The 16,601-nt window shown below is 40.0% G+C and overlaps 1 protein-coding gene across 1 annotated transcript in view; it reads left to right on the top strand.

Moving 5' to 3' along the window:
• The window catches only part of LOC135074710 (3-hydroxyisobutyrate dehydrogenase, mitochondrial), a 39,289-nt gene extending 30,233 nt beyond the window's left edge, over positions 1–9,056 (top strand). Inside the window, exons 3-6 of the mRNA XM_063969077.1 lie at positions 2,255–2,372; positions 4,419–4,629; positions 7,966–8,122; positions 8,878–9,056. Coding sequence (XP_063825147.1) covers positions 2,255–2,372; positions 4,419–4,629; positions 7,966–8,122; positions 8,878–9,036 — 645 coding nt within the window. The 3' untranslated portion in view covers positions 9,037–9,056. The remainder of the gene's footprint in view (positions 1–2,254; positions 2,373–4,418; positions 4,630–7,965; positions 8,123–8,877) is intronic.
• Positions 9,057–16,601: the final 7,545 nt, after the last annotated feature.

Genomic DNA, 16,601 nt, shown 5'->3' with positions numbered 1-16,601 from the left:
TAGTTTGGTCGATGGCCGCGCGAAAAAAAAGACGCCAATTTCCGGCATTGTCTTTTACTAAGGTACCTGCATGCCAAATGTCAAGCGTCTAACTTAAGCGGTTTAGATTTTTCACACAAAAGGATTTTCCCGATAATTCCCGGTCCCTTGTGAATTTCGGCAATTCCATGTTGTAACTGAGCTTTAAGTTTATTAAGGTACTTACATGCCTTTCAAGCATCTAACTTAAGCGGTTTAGAATTTTCATACAAAAGGATTTTCCCGCGAATTCCCGTTCCCGTGGGAATTTCGGGAATTGCATGTTGTAACTAAGCTTTAAGTTTACTAAGGTACCTACACACCAAATTCCAAGCGTCTAACTTATGCGGTTTAGATTTTTCATACAAATGTTTTTGCCGCTAACTCCCTTTCCCGTGGGAATTTTGCAATATCCTGTTGTAACTAAGGTACCTACATGCCAAATTTCAAGCGTCAAACTTAAGCAGTTTAGATTTTTCATACTAATTCTTGTTCCCGGTATATTATCACCTGCCCAGAAGTACCTATCCGTCGAGTAGTTTTTGTTTCTATAAGGAATATACCTACAGACGGACAGACAGACCGACAGACAGACAGGCAAACATTTTACTGATTGCATTTTTGGCATCAGTATCGATCACTAATCACCCCCTGATAGTTATTTTGAAAATATGTATATGTTACGGTTAATGTGATAAATTGAAAATTATGAATAATCGCCGGTTATTATGAATAATTACCGACATGCTTGGTAAAAGTGATAAATTAATAACATTTATCAGTGATTATTTCATAATGTAACCTTAATACTAACAAATACCATAAAAGAGAACACCGGCTCGTGTACAGCGCTCATGTACAGCCTCACATTGAACGTTTTAATATCATATATTAATATAATTTGGCAAAATGAGTTTGGAATGTTTTTTGCATAACATTACTTTGCCATAATGCCTATAACCAATGATATTATATAAAAACAAAAGAACTCTAATAATATCATTGCCTATAACACATTGTTTTGATTTAAAGTGAAAAATAGGTTAAGGTGCGGCGGGGGTGGCCCTTGGGCCACCCCTAAGCCGCCTATTTAGTTTATACACACATAAATGATCTCATATTAATCACATTTACCAAATCATGAGGTAATTATTCATAATAACCGGCGATTATTCATAATTTTCACATTTATCACATTTACCGTAACATATATTTCATGTACAGAATTGACCTCTCTACAGATTTATTAAAAGTAGGTATAGACATAAAGTTTCGAATACATGCCTCAAAAACTTCCTTATTTAAGGACCTATTTTGAAAACTTAAAATAATTTATGAAAAATTTCAATGCACGCGCAGGCGTTTGCGAAACCAAAACCATTTGTTTGTTATTGACTGACGATGTTGCCATTCCGCCGGCTGGCTCGCGTGGCGCGCCGCAGCGCCCGGCGCGCGCTGGCAACAACGCTTTAGTAACGAAAAAAGTATCGATACTTTTAACGTTAATTTGTTAACGTTATTAAACTGGATTCGATACCACACTACCGTTACCTGTGTTACCGTTAAAATTTTACCTTTATGAAAATACCGTTATTTAACGATTAATAAAGTTAAATTTGGTATCGTTAACAAGCCCTGCTTCAAGTTTTTCAAAGTCTGATTAAGACTTCGATATGTGAGTCCTGGGTTCGATTCCCAGCCGGGCAGAAATTGAAATGATGAATTTTAATTTCTGTGACGGGTCTGGCTGTTTTCTATGTATAATATGTATGTATTTACAAAAAAAAGTATATAAGTATGTTTATCACGTCGTCTAGTACCCATAGTACAAGCTTTGCTTAGTTTGGGACTAGAGGCGCAGTGTAAAATGTCCAAGGATATTTATTTATTATTTATTTATCATCATTTCAGCCATAGGACGTCCACTGCTGAACATAAGCCTCCCCCAATGACTTCCACATCGCACGGTTGGTAGCGGCCTGCATCCAGCGCCTTCCTGCTACCTTTATCAGGTCGTCGGTCCACCTTGTGGGTGGACATCTCACGTAATGCCTTCGGTAGAGTTAATGAAGCCAACTTTAAATAAGCCTTCTGTAGCCCGGTAATGTTTATATTATGCCTCTACATAAAATATGTTTGGAGTGTATTTAATTGGTCACCCATCCTTCCATTCCATCTTAAACGTCCTACGAGTATAAATAGATACTGGTATAAACATAGTGATTATTATTTCCAGGCAAAGAAAGGGTCTCTCCTGATCGACTCCAGCACAGTAGACCCGAACGTCCCCAAGCAAGTGTTCCCCGTCGCCCTCGAGAAGGGACAGGGCTTCATCGATGCGCCTGTATCAGGAGGTATGTAATCATCAACTCATCATCATCAACATCATCATCTCAGCCACAGGACGTCCACTGATGAACATAGGCCTCCCCCAATGCTTTCCATGCTGCCAGGTTGGTAGCGGCCTGCGTCCAGTGGCTTCCTTCTACCTTTATGATGTTGTCGGTCCACCTTGTGGGTGGACGTCCCAAGTTGCGTTTTCCGGTACGCGGCCTCCACTCCAGAACCTTGCTGCCCCATCGGCCATCAGTTCTGCGTACTATGTGCCCTGCCCATTGCCACGAATCATCAACTAAATATGTATTTTTTATGCAGAACAAGTTTTATTCACATCCTTAGTCAAGGTGACATTTGAATAAACAATCTTGGTGTCAGACTCTATGATCGGCCATAACTCGTCTGATATTATTCGAAAATGGCGGCTAACGTGTTTCTGAAGCATGTTATTTCAACGTTCTTACCGAACCGGGAACAAAGTTTTTTTTTGTTCGTGACCCTCCTGGGAAATGAACTCAACCGGGCTAGGATTGGGCTCAAATTATAAAATCTTATTGATGACTTTAGACGACAAATGTATATATCAATAAAATTATCGATAAAAGTTTATCTAGACGCACATCCTAGGCTTCGATATGTATGTATATTGATAGAGTCAAATCTTGATAACCAAGTATCAAAAAGAGGTGCTTATGATTGTGTGTAAACCTGTACTGATGTTTGGCAAAACTACCTACTTTCCTTACATAACACTACAGTGGGGTCTTTTTTTGACGTACAGCATGACAAACAACAAGTAAATATAACATAATAATCTTATCAAGCCATCTATCTAGCTTAGTAACAGATTAGGAGATAAACAGCATCAAAACAAGCCTTATCATTGCTATCAGTTGGAAGCAAATGTTGGTGTAGAGACGAACAAACAAATTATTATATGAACATAGACGTATAATGTTAGGTAGTACTGCTACATTACAGTTTACAGCAAGCTAAATACTGCGGCCTATTTACGTAGTAGAACAATTGTACGACGAAAATGTTAGCTTTATGCGCTACTGTCTTAGTTAAAGTTGACTACAGCCCGATCAAGCTAACTGCGCATTTCTCTGGAATGCGACTCTCCCTTCCACTTACCCGCACACCTACCTGCGTTCGCCCTGTCCGTACCAGAGCGTCGTTGTGACGTCACGGCTTCCACGCATCTGGCACCTTAACTCGACCGGGTTCTACAAAAACAGAAACAGTTACCATGTGCACAACCATATGATGTAATAGATATTACATTTCCGTTGCACAGATGATGTAAAAGATACATAAATTATGTACCCTGATAATAAATAGGCATGTTGTTGTTTATCAGAGAAGTCAAGTTTATGCAAGTAAGGTCAATTGATCATGAACGGATTGTTTTAATCGATCAACGTTTTAAGTAATGTGCAGCAATAGTTATTGAAATTACTTTTTAATTATCGTCTTTTTGACACAATTTAATGATTATGAAATGATGTTGGATTTTTTAAAGGTTAAAGTAGAGCTTACTTACTTAGATAGAGTTATTTTTCATCCTGGTGATAGAAATAGCTACGTAAACTCAAAACTATTTTATCAAACACTCAGAGTTAGAAGTACCTATCAGCATGCTTCGAAACAATCGCAAAAATATCATAATCTAAGGTTCTGACAACCTTAACTACTTGGAAACCTACCTTTCAAATCCCTAACCTTTCGAAAATCTCCTAACTGCTAAATATAACCTAACCTATTAACCGAAAACTTAACTCTTCTAAAACCTAACTCAGAAAACCTATTCGAAAACCTAGCTTAGAAAACTTATACATACATGATTATCACCCATATTCACAAACGATGCTTGCTTAAGTTAATCAGCAAATCGAACGCACAGTGTTTAATAGCTCTGTGATTGGTTCGTGTGTCACCATGTGCGTCCACGCGCACTGTGAGACCTCATAGTAATGTTTGTGAATACGGGCATAATTATGTGTATTGTAGTAATTCGTTAGGTACAAAAAACGGTTCAAAAATTTTTTCAACCGTTCCAGGTGTGATGGGAGCTCAGAACGCCACCTTAGCCTTCATGGCTGGAGGCCGCAAAGAGGACTTTGACCGGTCGCTCCCCCTTCTCAAAGCCATGGGCGCCAAGCAGTTCCACTGCGGCGAGGTCGGTGCCGGCCAAGTGGCCAAGCTGGCCAACAACATGCTGATGGGCATCACCGGCATGGCCACAGCCGAGTGCATGAACATGGGCATCAAGTGAGTACTCTTTGTTATCTTCACTCCACAAGGTTTTGGGCGCCAAGTAATTTCACTGCGGGGAGGTCGGCGCCGGCCAAGTGGCCAAGCTAGCCAATAACATGCTGATGGGCATCACTGGCATGGCCACAGCCGAGTGTATGAACATGGGCATTAAGTGAGTTCGTTCGTTCGTTTCAGCCGAAAGACGTCCACTACTGGACAAAGGCCTACCCCAAGGATTTCCACAAAGACCGGTCCTGCGCCGCTCGCATTCAGGGACCTCCCACGACCTTCACCAGATCGTCGGTCCACCTAGTGGGAGGTCCGCCCACGCTACGTCTTCCGGCTCGTGGTCGCCACTCAAAAACTTTCCTGCCCCAGCGACCATCAGCTCTACGAGCTATGTGCCTCAAGTGAGTACTCTTTGTTATCTTCACTCCACAAGGTCTTGGGTGCCAAGTAATTTCACTGCGGAGAAGTCGGCGCCGGCCAAGTGGCCAAGCTGGCCAACAACATGCTGATGGGCATCACCGGCATGGCCACAGCTGAATGCATGAACATGGGCATCAAGTGAGTACCTAGGTACTCTTTAGTCTTTTGTTTGAGTTTTAGGTCTTGCTGATAAGTTATCTTCTTTTGTCTTCTAGCTTTTACTGGAGCTCATCTGCTTATTCTATAGCCCATATTATTTTCGTAAAACAGTGATAAAGGTGCTGGACGCAGGCCGCTACCAACCGGGCAACATGGACAGCATTGGGGGAGGCCTATGTTCAGCAGTGGACGTCATGTGGCTGAGATGATGATGATGATGAGTGATAAAGTTAATGAAAAATGAAAAATGAAAAAAATTAAATGAAAATGAAAATGAAAAATGAAAAAGATATGAATGATAGAAATGATAAAGTTAATTGAGACATTCACATACATAAATCTATTGAAACTGTCAGTAAAGTTAGGCTTCTACAGGATCAGACTAACCGTTAAAGATGTTTGAAATGGATTAATCAGACCAACGACTTAAAATGTCCTTTAGAAGTCCTAGCTTTCATGTTTCAAAATCAATTTAAAGATTTAGGGCAAAGAAATCTACTCAATAAATACTTAATACTTAAGAAACATATGCCGGAGTCCATTATCAGGAGATAAATAAATAAATATATGTCAGAACAAAGCCCTATAGATAGGGTCTGATATTATGTAAATCTGACCTCATAGAATCTAAATAAGGGTAATCTAATCACCGCACTGATTTTTATCTAATAATGGATTTTCACAATCCCAATATTTACATACAATTATGTAAATGAAGGTTCAATTCTTTTGAGAAATATTTCAGGATAAGTTCGCAATCTCTTTGAAATACTCGGGCGAATTGCGGGCTGCGGCCGACTGAGTAAGGCTTAATACAGACTTCTTAGTCCACAGACGCCAAATCTTTGATTTTTTTAAAAGCGTGAAAGCGCTTTTTCAAAGCCTGAACCAGATAATGTTTAAGACTAGTGAAGTAAAGCGAAATAATAATATCAACAAGATTATTATGAATGCCCATGGGGCAGCCAGGTTCTGGAGTGGAGGCTACGTATCGGAAAGCGCAGCGTAGGATTAGGTGGACCGACGACCTCATAAAGGCAGCTGGAAGGCGCTGTATGCGGGCAGGCCGCTACTAACCAGCCATTATGACAATCATTAGGGGAGGCCTATGTTCTTAAGTGGACGTCCTATGGCTGAAATGATGATGATGATGATTAAACAGATGCTTCCCAATTTGATGTTAGGAAAAATTAAAATGAGGAATTCTCGTATAGTCTACGAAAATATACTTCAGAATGTTTGTACATAAGATTTGATAAAATTCAACACAAACAAAACTCAATCGGATTCATAAAAAGGTTATTCCTGTCTGAATCTTCTGAAAAAAAAGGGTGTCTATGAAAGCTGCTTGGTCTGTGGTCCCAAATAATAGGCGTCTAGACATTTTAATCTTATCTAAGTTTTGAGGGGACTAATTTATGTTTGATATTTGTTTACGTATTGTTTTCAAATTTGAATTAGTTATTTGTCTGGAACTTTAGGATTGGCTTACCACTCGAAACGAAAATCTCTTTTCAAAGATAATGAAATCTCAAATTAAATTGAATCAAAAATAAAGATGTTTTATACAAACAAGTTAGTAAATTCGCAGACAATTTACGAGCTTAACCAATCAACGCCAAAGAAGATTGCAGACTGAATAATAATAAGTTAATTTTGGAACAGACAGTGAGAAATAAGGTCCAAATTATGGTTGCGATATAAAAATTCGTGCCCAACTTATTAGTGTGTTCTTTTTGCGAGACTTTCCTATAGAAAACAAAAGAAATAATAATCTTTCTATAAATAGAAACGACGACTGGCGCAATTTGCCACTGTATCCAGTTCTGACCAAATCTTAACGATAAATCAGCGGTAAACTCAAGTTTTGTTTGATGAAACTTTTTTTAATAATAAGTAGGTAGGTACTTAACTGGTATCAGGAGTCAAAGAAAAAATATGTATTTTGGTTGATATGTAGGTATAAATATCAACCAAAATACATATTTTTTCTTTGACTCCTGATACCAGTTCATAGTACTTTAGTTCGAATTCTAGTTAGTTAATCCTAGTTAGTGGTTATACCCCAGGAGACACGAGCCATCAACATAGGATTAAGACTCATTAAAATCTACGTCTAGCATTAATCTGATTCCTTTTCATGGAGTACTTGTCATTTTCATTCAAAAGTTTTAATAGATGTCAGCCCTTTTCAGGACACATAAATGTCCTAAATACTTATAGCTTGCCCTACCACTATTTCTGAAAACAATTAATCTGTGTTGTGGTCAGAAGAACCCTGGCCAGAGTGCGGAGTATAGACCAAATCCTCCTTTTTGTCTTTTGTAATTAGAGAGGGTTCTTCTGTAGTGGAGACTAAATTACCTGATGACTATGACAGCAGGTTTCTCTTTCTAGAAAGGGCTTCGACCTACATTTATGGTACTCTGTGTATGCTGAGTTCAATCAGCGACAACACAACCTTATTCCAATTGTAACAAAGACTTTTTGGCAACTTTGGGTGTCACGAAACCTCTTTCCAGGATGGGCCTCAACCTAAGCTAAGCCAGTATTGTACTTATAATAGGCACGCTTCGCACTAGGTGGACCAACGATTTAGTGAAGGTCAAAAAGCGCGGTGGTGCAGCAGTGCAGGACCTGTCGTTGTCCTTGTGAGGGCTTTGCCCAGCAGGGGACATTATTTAGCTGAAACGAATGAACGAACGATGCTGACCAGTGGTAAACGAATGAAAGAACGATGCTGACCTGTGGTTTTCTTTCCAGGATGGGCCTGGACCCGCAAGTATTACTGGATGTTCTGAACAACTCGTCAGCGCGCTCGTGGTCCACCGAGGTGTACTGCCCTGTCCCTGGACTGGTGCCTACAGCGCCCTCTAGCAGGAACTACGACGGTGGTTTCAAAAACGAACTTATGGTTAAGGTGAGATCTATTTGCTTAAAGTAGAAGAAACAGGTATCAAATGCTCTTTCAGCAAACTTGGTAATATAAGTCTTTGGCAAGTTATTCGTATGTCAAAAACATTAGATACAGTACGTGAAAACCAACCCTTTTCAACTCAAAAAGTGTTTCAGCAACTAGTCTAACGCCATTTTTCAATCAAGATCAACATCAAAAGGATTTTCTTCGGGCTAGAGAGGTTTTTTTAAAACCTTATTGTGTTGGAAATACACAAACACAGTGGGCCATAATAGTTCTAGCTACTCATTTCCAGTTATGTCGTCTCGTTCTATCGCAAAGAAATACCATTGGATGAGAGGGAAAGAACAAACCTAAATGGGTAAAGCCTGGTCCGTGAGCACGTAGAATCCCGTCCAATGACTCCAAGCTACCCATCCTTATCGCTCGCGCGTAATTATATTGCTGTCGCGACTGTGCGACGCGCGCCCGCAGTGACTGTGCGAGCGCGACAGCAACATAATTACGTGCGAGCGACAAGGGTGGGCAGCTTGGGGTCATTGGACGGGATTCTACGTGCTCACGGACCAGGCTTTAGTTGGAACTATCGCCTACTGTACATGTATAAGGATATCTAATGCTTAGTTTGTGACAAAGTATTTAGTGTGATTGTTAAAACATTATAAAATTTGTATTTTTACAAATAGTTACCACAGTAGAAGTCCAGGTTTTGTAGTATGTAACTAGGTGCTTATTTGCAACAAAATATTCCTTCCCAGGACTTGGAGCTGGCCAGCGGCATGGCGCTCGGCATCCGGTCACCCATCCCGCTAGGAGCGGTGGCCACGCAGCTGTACCGCATCGTGCAGTCGCGCGGCTACGGGCAGAAGGACTTCTCCTTCGTCTACCAGCTGCTGAAGGACGAGAAGACTAAATAGAATACAGATTTAAGTTAGCACGCGTTTGTTTTATTTTGTTCCCCAACACCTGTTAGGCATGATGACAGATCTGGGATATCTTGGGATACTCCCAACATACATACCCATTTGATAAAACAGCTGCTTTATAAGGATTGAATACCACCAGGCAATTGAGATATCAAAACGCTGGTTTGAAGTAATTCTATCACTTGTTGGAATTAATTTTTGCTAGAGGAACAAGTCGCTAAGAAGCATTTCAGCTCTTGTTTGACACTTGAGCTGGCACAGAGCAGTCACTAAAGCAACAGATGGTTTTCTTCTACCAGTTGCTAAATGACATAAAGTATAATATGGCATTCATTTACTCTCAAATCAGACCCAGTTCCACGCAGTGTTTCCCATGAAGCTGCATCTGATACGTTCATTTCGTTAACCTGGACCTGCCAGCATACTCCAAAAACGATACCCAGAGTTTCGAATGTTTCCATCCCTCTCACACAAAGCGAGAAGCCAGCATGAGCGACAGTGACAAACAGACCGAAACTGGTCACCCATCCCGCTGGGCGCGGTGGCCACGCAGCTGTACCGCATCGTGCAGTCGCGCGGCTACGGGCAGAAGGACTTCTCCTTCGTCTACCAGCTGCTGAAGGACGAGAAGACTAAATAGAATACAGATTTAAGTTAGCACGCGTTTGTTTTATTTTGTTCCCGAACACTCATTAGGTATTTACAGATATAGCACTTGTTGGTATTAACTTTTGCTAGAAGAAAAAACATACCAACCGAATTGAGAACCTCCTTTTTTTGTTGAAGTCAGTTAAAAAGTCGCTGAAAAGGCATTCCAGTTCTTGACGCTTAAGTTACTGGGTTTAAAGCAGCCACTAGCTAGAGCGACAGAACAATTCCTTTTACCAGTTGCTAAAGATATGTTATTGCATTCATTCATCTCAGATCAGATACAGTTCCACCCAGTGTTTCCCATGAAGCTGAATCTGATACATACCTCGAGGGCAAATTACGTTCATTTCGTTAATCCGAAGCTGCCTACTCCCAAAAACGATATCCGGAGTTTCGAGTGTTTCCAACCCTCTCACACAAAGCGAGATGCCAGCATGAGCGACAGTGACAGACAGACGGAAACTGGTGAAATCCTACTGGGCGCGGTGGCCACGCAGCTGTACCGCATCGTGCAGTCGCGCGGCTACGGGCAGAAGGACTTCTCCTTCGTCTACCAGCTGCTGAAGGACGAGAAGACTAAATAGAATATGGCCAATAGGCATGATGACAGAGAATGGGATTCAAAAACCGCCTCTATATTACCACAGAGGCGGTTTTCATAGTATCAGCTATTTTTGCTATGTCCAGTTCAGGGTTTGATTCCCAGTGAAGGCAAGAGTCTAAAAAGTTTGGTTGGTGGTACGTCTTCTAAGCTAGCTATCACCAATTTATGCAGTCTGTCAGGTTTGTTATTATGAAGAATAAGTTGGTTTTATACTTACTTTCTAACATCAATTCTTTAGACAAAAATCGTTCCGGGCTTTAAAAAAAGATTGGATTCCCTGTGACCTGGATAGCTGGGATTTTCCAAGCTCTAGCTAGATCCATGATGTACTAGAGCTAAACTAGTAGAAACGAGATGGATTCGAAAGCTTTTGCAAAAAATTAACGTGTCAATTACCTACAATAACTCTGGTTCTGTCATACATAAGCTAAACCCGTAACAATTTGCAAACATACGAATTGGTATAATTTACAATGCTGTAATGGCGTTATGGGACCATTACTTCGTTCAATTAACACATTTGTATGCTAATCTGACTATTTGGCTTGAAAACGTTTGCTATTGCAAATGTTTTACAGTTTTCTTTACAAGTGACATGTTTATTAGCAATATAGTGCTCTTTACATCTCGTATAATCAGTCAAATTTCTTCCCGACCCACAAAAATGGTAAAATCTTACTGGAAAAAACTATTCTTTGTTATTCTTACTATGATAGAGAAGTTTTGGATTGATCTCAGGACTTTCTTTAGACTATTCTGAGTATTCTGCCAGAATAATTACAACCAATACATAAAACAATAGAAAAAATATTTCTCTCTCGCTAAAATAACTTTAGCTATAACTTCCCGCATCCTGTTTTTAATTCCCCAACTGGCCCGGTCAACAAAGAATGTCGTCCATATTGAGTTTTGGAGGGAAAAAATCGAATAAAGGACAAATAGGAGGGTCGGTCTGCGTCATAATCATATTTTTCTCGGCACAAAAGAGTTCTTACGTTAATGTGGCCAGTAATAAATGAAAGTCAGCGGCATATAGTCTTTTTTGAGCAGCGAAATTCGGCCAGCATTCGAGCCGACATTAAAAGAATTTTCCTCTTTTTTTATAATGAAATATTCGGGCAAGATGTGCAGTGGCAGGTCGAATGAATGGCGGAGCCCAGCGTTCTATTATATTGCATTTATGAAAGATTTAAAGGTTTGTCTTTTGTAACGGAATTATTGGTCAGTTCAAAATACTCTAATGCATTTTTTACCAGTACCAGTTTACTAAAATATTTAAGTTTGTAGATGTGTTTGATGAATAAATGGAATTGTGTAGTACCTATGCTGCAAGAAAATGACATTATGGCATGGCTATATCAGCAATATGATAAAGCCATGCCATAATGTCATTTTCTTTCAGCTGAAAATACCGATGTACTCTTTTCCACTGGTAGATATTTGATAATTTTATCGGAAAGAATAAGCCAAGGCAAAAAAATTAAGCATTCTCTAATTTCAATACGAAAAAAAATCCGTGTTGAAAATTGAATTCGTCCACGGCATAAATTCTGTGGTGACTGTGGCGCCATCTGCCAGCGGCGAATCTTTAACCTTTGTTTCAACAAATACGAATAGAATGACATTTATATTGTTGGGCATGGCAGTGCCGCCGCCAAGTTTGTAAAGACCGCCCTTAATACGCGGTATATTTCAATGTCCACATAATAAAAGGCAACATTAATGTACGCTACCCTATGCGATGGCTCCTACGTATAAAGGCGAAACTGCCGCTTACGCCTTTTTCCAATTATTTAAGCAATGATTTCATTTTGCTCTAATCTATAACGTCAGTAAGAAAAAAAATTTTTTTTTCCATTAGATACAAAATAAAATTTTAGGCAAATAGGCGTATGTGCAAAACTACGCCACGTATAAAGCCCAATCATACGATTCGTCAATCTATACGAGTAGTTGCTTACATAAATATATATTTTTTATAATCCAAATCTTAAATAAAGCCATGAAAATATTTAGCAAATTGTTTTATTTATAAATTATGACACATTATATAGTTATTTAATTTTTAGCGTTAAGAGTCGCATTTCAAACTAATTTGAAAATTATAAATAACTTGAAAAAATCGAACTGCCTAAGGCATCGTGGGTTCAATTCCCGCCTTAGGCAGTTCGATTTTTTCAAGTTATTTATAATTTTTAAAAATATGACACATTATGTTAAAAGACCTAACTAAATCTCGAGCACATTATATGGGCGTATTTGCGTTGTTTTCGTTTTCTAACTGATTTATTATTAATATAGCACATGATAACAATTAAAATAATTACATGCATAAATAAAGAGAGTAATCGCTTAAAATATTATATTTACGTTGTCATTTAAGTCTCTTTACGTTGAACAAATACATGAAATTATAGAAATGTGACGACGTAAAAGGGCAATGCGTAAAATCTCAAAATATATAAGAAAAATATAAAAATTGATAACAGCAGTAGCAAAAGCATTACATGTTAAGGCTAAATGTGAAATTTCATTAAATTCGTTTTAGTAGGTCAGAAGATATGACCCAAAAATATGGTTCTGGCCACTAAAATGGCTCTCCTGTAAAATTTACTTTTTTCACTTACGCCAGTATACGTAGGAGCCATCGATAGGGCATAGAGTATCGCCGCATGTAAACACTATATTTTCTTTACAGTGATATTAGTTAATAGGATTTCATATCAATTTATCTGCCGTTTGCCTTTGAATCATTATTTATCACTCAAAAGCCCTTTTTCCGATTTTAATCTACTAGAAAACAAAACAAATATCTTTAAAACAACGATAAAACAGGTTTTAGAATCGGAAAATCTTTTAATTACCTACTACTTTTAAGTTTTTATTCAGAGTCTGGAGATGCTAAAGATATTCATTACAATTATTATGATTGAAGATCTTAATCAAAACATCTCGGTAAGAATTTAGCGTAAAAAATTAGCAACCCTTTATGAACTTGGCCTCCTTTTTACCCAAACTGTTTTGTTGTAATTTTATTTTTATTTTCCGGAGCCCGACGCCATCTGCTCGGGATCAATGGAGAGAAAATGATTTTGTCATTATGAAAACATCAGTGAGTCTTTATGATTTAGGATGTTACATTTTTTCCTAGGCCAGTGTTTTTTCCGAAAGAAAGGAAAAATATACCGGGATTATAAGACAGATTTGTACCTAACTGTTTTCAACGCAGTATCATCTGAAAAGCGCCGAAAATATTTTATTTTTACTCCTCAAGTAAAATTCTAGGTTATTATGAAACTGAACTGTAATAGAATGCGTAGTTCGAATTCATCATTTTAGCCATAGGACGTCCACTGCTGAACATAGGCCTCCCCCAATGATTTCCACAATAGCCGATTGGTGGCGGCCTGCATCTAGCGCCTTCCTGCTACCTTTATGAGGTCGTTTTATGCCGACGACCTCAAAACTACATACTAGGTATAATTATTTACACAAAGTAGGTAACTTCGTCTCTATGCCAAAAAAGGAACTAATCGCAAAGTGCTCCACACCTCATCAAAGAAATCCTCATTATGGGAACCGTCGGCCATACCCATACAATTTAATTAGAAACAATAGATTGAAATGGAAAGAATTAGCGATATTCTCGGCCCGCTCACGTATTCCCCCCACGTAGACCACAAAAGAAAATTAAGGGTGCTTCTGTATTTTTTTCGGAAGGCCGCCCCTTACCTGGTTAGGGTGGCCAGATTTTTGAATAACATAGATCTTATAAAACTAGCAGCCGCCTGCGACTTCGTACTCGTGGATCCCGCTTTACCGGCGTTTCTTCTCAGCACTTGCCATATTTTATGTTTGTCTCGAAGCGCTGGTAGGGCCCAAAAGATAAGGAGACATGTAAAGTGCCCCATAAGGGCTACCTTTTCTTTTTTTATTATTTTCTATTGACGTTCATAAGTGCCACTTATGGTCTAAACTGAATGATAGGTACGTAGCAATAAGACAGCGGTTGAACGTAAACTGATTTATTAGCGCCCAGCGGCGTAACTGCGAGCCTAACTACATACGTGCATAACTATACATACATAACACTTTTCCTTCCTAAATATAACACCACCATTCTGTTTCTGTTACAACAAATAAATATAGTCTCTAACAAGTTAAATGAGCGTATGTGTATATGTATAATGTTATAACATATATAAATATGTATTTAATGTAACATCAAAATAATTATATATTTCGACATTAATCAAATTAGTTAACATTTTTAAGTTTTTTGCAACAACGTATAGCAGCTTCCCTGCGCATTTTATCAGTAGGCTGTGCCGTCGGAGACAGCAACGTCGATGGCGAGGTCGGCACCGGAGAGGCCGCGCCCGTGCTCGATCCTTCCTCCGCACTATCAAATGACTCGTCATGTTCGTGGTCACCGTCACCGACCGACATGTCTTTAGAACAAGCCGAATTTGACTTATTATGCGAATTATCCATCACTCGGCTCAGTGAATGACGTGACTTCCTAGCGAGTATCTGATCGATGTGACGCTTATGTGTATGACCGTTCTTTGTAGTCACATTGTAGGATACAGGTCCAATACGCTCATGTACCACGCCCTCCTCCCACTTATTGCCCGACTTGGAATAATTACGTATCAAAATTGGCTCGTTTTGTTTGGCAACGCGTAACGGGGCCTCGTCCCGGGCCTCCTCGACGAGCTGGCGCGCGCGCACCCGCTCGGCGGCGTCGGGGCGCAGCAGGTCCAGGCGGCCGCGCAGCCGCCGGCCCATCAGGGCGACTGCAGGTTCGCGTCCCGTCGTACTTTGTTCGGTATTTCTGTACATAAACAAAAATCTACTCAACGCCCTATTCGTGTCTTCTCTTTCTAATTCTGCCTTTTTGAGTACTCTTTTAATAGTGCGCACGGCGTTTTCAGCAGCTCCATTGCTCGAGGGATGATATGGTGGCACTAAAGTATGTTTAATACCGTTACAATTTAAATATTCAGCGAAAGCGGCAGATGAAAATGGCGGTCCGTTGTCGCTTACTATGCGTTTAGGTAAACCGAAACGAGAAAAATGACGTCTCAAACTATCACAAACTGCGTTGGCTGAGGTTGTGTTGACTTTTTCTACTTCGATCCATTTTGAATGTGCATCAATTATTATGAGATAATAATTATTATTGAACGGGCCGAGAAAATCGACGTGCAATCGTGCCCATGGCTCCGCTGGCCAGGGCCACGAGTGGAGCGGCGCGGCGGGGGGCGCGGGCCGCAGCTCCCGGCACGGTAAACACTCGCGCGCAACCTCCTCTAAGTCTCGATCTATATTTTCCCACCAAACATAATTACGTGCGATTTGTTTCATTTTAACTATACCCGGGTGGCCGTCGTGGATCTCTTTCATGATGCAATTTCGTAATGACTTTGGGACCACAATACGATAACCCCATACTAAACATCCCTGATCAATATATAAATAATCTTTTTTATTAAAATAAATCTTTTCAATTTCATTATACGCGTATCTATTCGGCCAACCATACATTACAAATCCGTATATTTTACTTAAAAGCACGTCCTTTGCCGTTTCCGTTTTAATATCGTTAAAACTGATCGGAAAGCTATCTTGTGCGTATTGCAAATACCTACCTTCCTCGTCTTCACCTCGTAGTTGCTTTTTGGTCAATTCTAGAGGAAGACGAGAAAGAGCATCGGCAAAACAGTTTTTTTCCGATTTAACGAATTCTATAGAGAAGTCGTATGCCGCTAACTTAACCGCGTAACGTTGTAGTCTACTTGCCGCAGTCACCGGCAGACCCTTATTTTTACCAAAAATGTAACTTAAAGGTCGATGGTCGCTCCTCAGAGTAAAGTGTCTCCCGTATAGGTACTGATGGTGCTTAGTGACTCCGAACACGATAGCGAGCGCCTCTTTGTCTATCTGAGAGTAGCTAGCTTCGGCACTGTTGAGAGTGCGCGAGGCACAGCACACCGGCAGCTCGGCGCCGTCCGCGCGGCGCTGCGTGAGCACCGCGCCCAGGCCGTACGCGCTGCTGTCAACCGACAAAATCAACTCTAAGTTTGGATCGTAGTGCGCGAGCACAGGGGAACTGCTTAACACCGTTTTTATTTTATTAAAAGCCCTATCACAATCAGCTGTCCAGTTCCACTGAACATTCTTTTTCAACAGATCGTACATAGGCTTTAAAATGTCACTCATATTTGCACAGAATTTAGAATAAAAGTTTACCAGACCCATGAAACTTTTTAATTGAGTGACATTGGTTGGTGCGGGC

Source organism: Ostrinia nubilalis, chromosome 9 (assembly GCF_963855985.1).
Source record: "Ostrinia nubilalis chromosome 9, ilOstNubi1.1, whole genome shotgun sequence".
NCBI classification, from domain to species: domain Eukaryota; kingdom Metazoa; phylum Arthropoda; class Insecta; order Lepidoptera; family Crambidae; genus Ostrinia; species Ostrinia nubilalis.
The sequence above is the reverse complement of the archived record's forward strand: the minus strand, read 5'-3'. Positions and strand labels throughout refer to the sequence as shown.